A 4,309-nucleotide genomic window follows, 5' to 3' on the forward strand; every position below is an offset into this window, starting at 1 on the left:
CTTTAGAAAGTGGAAGGCGATCCGTGATACGTGTTCCCGTATAAATTTAAAGTTGCCGATCGCGTTGTAGAATAATTCGGTTGAACTGATACAATATTAATGATTGCACTCGCGTAATATTTTGATGGGAGCAAAATTGTATTCAAAGTACGCCGATTAAAAACTGATAGTAAAAACACACCTAACAATCTCATTTGTCAACTCAAGAACTAGAAGAAAGAATCATCCAGTCGGGAAGAATCATCCAGCACAAGAGAACAAGGAACGACGTATGTGCCGCCGGAGTCAAACCAGCTAATAATTGAGATATCTAATGTATTTTCACTTCTCCATGTCCACAAAAGAAAAAAATATATATATATATTTTTTTTTTGAAAAAAGAATGCGCAATTTGCACACCAAATCCAACCGAAGACAACCTCATCACTAGCTGTTTATCAATTCCGTTGATTGTTCGTTAGCTTTCAGAGTCACTTGATTGTCCTTCATCCAACAAACTCCTACTTCTGTCACCTCGACTCCCTTGTGGGAATAAAATAAATAAAACTAATTAAAGAAAGGCCCCCCGTCTAATTTAATTAAAGTCTATCACCAAACCAAACCAAGCCAGAAAGAGAATAAAAATACATTTTCTTTATAACTAGATAACTGACGGATAAAGCAATAAAACAACAAAGATGTGCACGATTAGGCAATCAAGAGCTGCACTTCTTTGAACTTCACAAAACGAAGGTTTTCTACCCATTCTACAATGTAATATATACAACACTTAATGTTTTCGATGTGACGGCATAAATACAACGGAAGTTGAGTCTTAATCTACAACACAGACGTATATGTTTACAGAACTCAAAAGAAGAGGGTAAAAGGAAAAAAACAATAAAGTTGCCTCTGAATTTTTTGCTCCTTCTGCCCACACCATATAACGTAAGTAAATTGATCCTCCAGAAATGATCGCATTACCACCTATGTACGCCCCGTTTCTACTTCGAGGGAGAGGCTAATTTATTATGCTCAGGCTCATGGTTCAATGTTGAATCCCCACCCATCAGCTCATGGAATGCCTCTACTTTCACAGGAGAATTCCTCATGCCATATGCGCTCCTGCATCAATCAGAAGACTAAATGACAACCAATTCAAGGAGGCCCATGAATGTGATATAACTTGGTGGACAGTCTTCAGCCATATGCATATGACCTCATAATATAACGTTTATTTTCACAAAACCCTCCTGAACTTTAGGGGATTTTGTACAAAACCGCCATGAACTTTATAAATCATAAAAATACCCCCAATTACTGGTGTCACGTGACGGATGGAAATTACTTTAAGTTGTCACGTGAGGAGGATTTTGCACAAAACCCCTGTGAACACTAAATCATAGAAAACCCTTCTTCAAGTTCCATAACTGACATCAATGACTTAAAAGTTATTCAATGCTTCAACGTGACAACTTTGGACAATTTTACCCCTATCAACTCATAAATATAACTTATATATTAGCCTTTTCAGGTAGGGGCATGTAAAAAGTAAAAAAAAAAGGTAGTCTAAACTTTCTATTCTACCCATTAACATTTTACATGAAAATTTTAAATATTTTATAAGGGTTTAATATAATTTTGTATGTTCAGGGGGTTTCCTATGACATACAAAGTTCATGAGGGTTTTGCGCAAACCCCTCAAAAGTTCAGCGAACCAAAAATTCAGGGAGTCTTGTGAAATTTGCACTAATATAAATTTTCATGCCCAATCATACTTACTGCATTTGAAGCTGAGAAATTTGTGCAGACTGTAATTGTCTGAACTGTTGCTGGCCTGAATGCGCAGCATTGTGGTTTGCCATGGCCATCTGTTGCTGCTGAAACTGTTGCTGCTGCAACTGTTGCTGTCTCAGTTGCACTGGATGTTGCTTATTGAGGGCATTGAATGTGGCAGCATCAATTGGGGATGACTCCATCGAGTTCTCAATCTTGACATCCACCATTGGCTGCTGGCTTTTGTCCATCATCATTACAGAACTCCGAGGCGTGGTTGCTTGGCGCCTGCGTAACTTTTTTCCAACTGCTGCTGCTGCTGCTGCTGCTGCTGCTGAAATGACAAGGTCTGTGAATGCATCATATTCATTTGAGGCTGAGGCTGCATTTGCCTCTGGAGCTGCAGGTGACATATCATGGATAAGAGGTAACCATAATTGCATAAAAATTCAATTAGGGAGCAACCACGAAGTCTTAAACAACAAAATCATAAACATGACTGCTGAAGTTGTTTGAGGGAGTGAGGGAGGACGCCCTACTTAGCTAATTTATCTTTCACATGTTCTCATGACTCCTTACATTTTTGCTGATCTTTACAAGACACCCTTTTCTTTAATATCTTTTAGAGTTCCTCGTTAAACCATCAGCACTTTATAGTAGGTAACCTATTAATTCAGATTAAAGTACAAGTATTATTCTAAATATTGTTAATTTCACCATGTATGTTCCAAATGCTTTCTCTCTAACTATTCAACTTTCATAAAGCATCATGTCCTCTCCTTTTTAAGTTCCAGGTCTCTTGTATTATCTTTGTTCCTTTCACCCACTTCTTTACGGAAATATATGTTTAGTGTGACCTTTGCATGCTAAACTATCCTAGCCTTACCAGTAGAAAAATATCTATTTGTTTTAATTGATTAAATACATATATCGCATCCCAATGTCCTATTACCAAAGTCAGGAAACTTACATAAGCACTCTCCTTAAATTAAATCGTATGTTGAATTAGAAGAAACTACTACTCTACCTTATTAGTTGATCTGAGATAAATTATTGGTCTTTTCTATGATCCTCAGTAGCATTTTATAGTTTTCTTTGGTACAGGAAAGTGGATCATAAAAACACCAATTAAAAAAAACTAAAAAAGCTAATCCTGAGGAAGCGGAGATGGCTTCAGAAGTGTTCGTGGAGGAAGTTACTAAAGCAATTACTAGCAAAGGTTACAGCAGTGGGCATCATGAAGGTGATGGTTACAGCCATGGAGATGGTGGCAGAGGTTACGTGACTTGCGTATGGAGTTGGGCCGGAACAGAGAATGAAATAATGCAGTTCCTTTAGTCATCTATCTTAGGGTTTTAGTTTATAATAGAGGTAAACTACTCTCTGGTAGGCCTGCTTATAAATTATGTGGAGAAGACTGAGCTTTAAACTTTGATAGAAAAGAGGACATTAATTGTTCATCTCAGAAAAAATTAATTCTTATAGATTCTCAGCAAATATGGATGTGAGACCGCGGGGTTAGCTCACTAGGATATGAATAAAATTTCAAGTTTAGTCATAATGACTCCACCCGCTACAGACTGACTTTGGATAGTATGACAGTGTAGCAGGCTTGTATTTAAAATCCAGAGATAGACGGTACCTTGAAGAAGAGGCAAGGTTAAAAATAATAACTCCACCCACTACAAACTAATTTTGGATAGCATGATAGTGTAGTAGGCTTGTATTCAAAATCCAGAGATAGACACACCTTGAAGAAGAGGCGAGACAGAGAAGAAGAAAACAAAGTGATAAAATGATTTCCTTCAGATGCACTCGATTTGGTGCATTGAGACTCTACCTACCTGGAGAAATAAACAAAATACTTCGGGGCTAGCCTTAAATTACAACAAGGGATATAGTGAGAGAGAAAATCTTGGCAAAGAAGAGGGGATATAGAGGCGCTACCTTATGTGGAACTTATATTAAATGAAGGAAACAACAATGCAAATGAGTGACTATTAGATACTCTTATTTTCCATGTTTGTAAACTTTTCTTTTCTTCTCGCTAGTTTTCTAGTATTAGAAATCGACCAGTTGGATGGTGATAGTGTTCTTATTGCTTTGAGCCTACGACATACAGCCAATGCCTTTTTCGTTTTGATACACATTAAGTTGCAAAGAGGTTGATTTTGTGAAGATAAATCCAGCTCCTAGCAACTAAATATGTATTAAAAACTAGAAAGAGGTTAGTTGTACATTTGTCTCAAAGCCATAAAAATGCTAGCACTCTCTGACTAGTCACTTCCTAATACTAGAAATTCTAGTGTTGGAATAGTTAAAGTTTGCAACCACAGTAGGTAAGAGCGTGTAATAGTTTCATCTGTACTGTAGGTTCATATTATTTAATATAAGTACCAGAAAGAGCAATGTTTCCTTATCTGTATTCCTTCTTCTTTGCTACGGTTATCTCTCTCAGTGTATTTATTGTTTTTAAAGCTCTCCCCTTGACCCCAAAGTATTTTGCTTCTTTCTCCAGGTAGGTAGAGGCTGGCTTAAGGTAGTAACTCTGGTG

General features: G+C 37.2%; 1 protein-coding gene across 1 annotated transcript in view; it reads right to left on the minus strand.

The window, feature by feature from the left end:
- The window catches only part of LOC109841836, a 36,664-nt gene continuing 33,035 nt past the window's right edge, over nt 681-4,309 (minus strand). The window contains 3 exon segments of the mRNA XM_020410773.1: nt 681-1,104; nt 1,762-2,053; nt 2,056-2,155. Coding sequence (XP_020266362.1) covers nt 984-1,104; nt 1,762-2,053; nt 2,056-2,155 — 513 coding nt within the window. The 3' untranslated portion in view covers nt 681-983.

Source organism: Asparagus officinalis, chromosome 5 (genome assembly GCF_001876935.1).
Source record: "Asparagus officinalis chromosome 5, Aspof.V1, whole genome shotgun sequence".
Lineage (NCBI taxonomy): Eukaryota > Viridiplantae > Streptophyta > Magnoliopsida > Asparagales > Asparagaceae > Asparagus > Asparagus officinalis.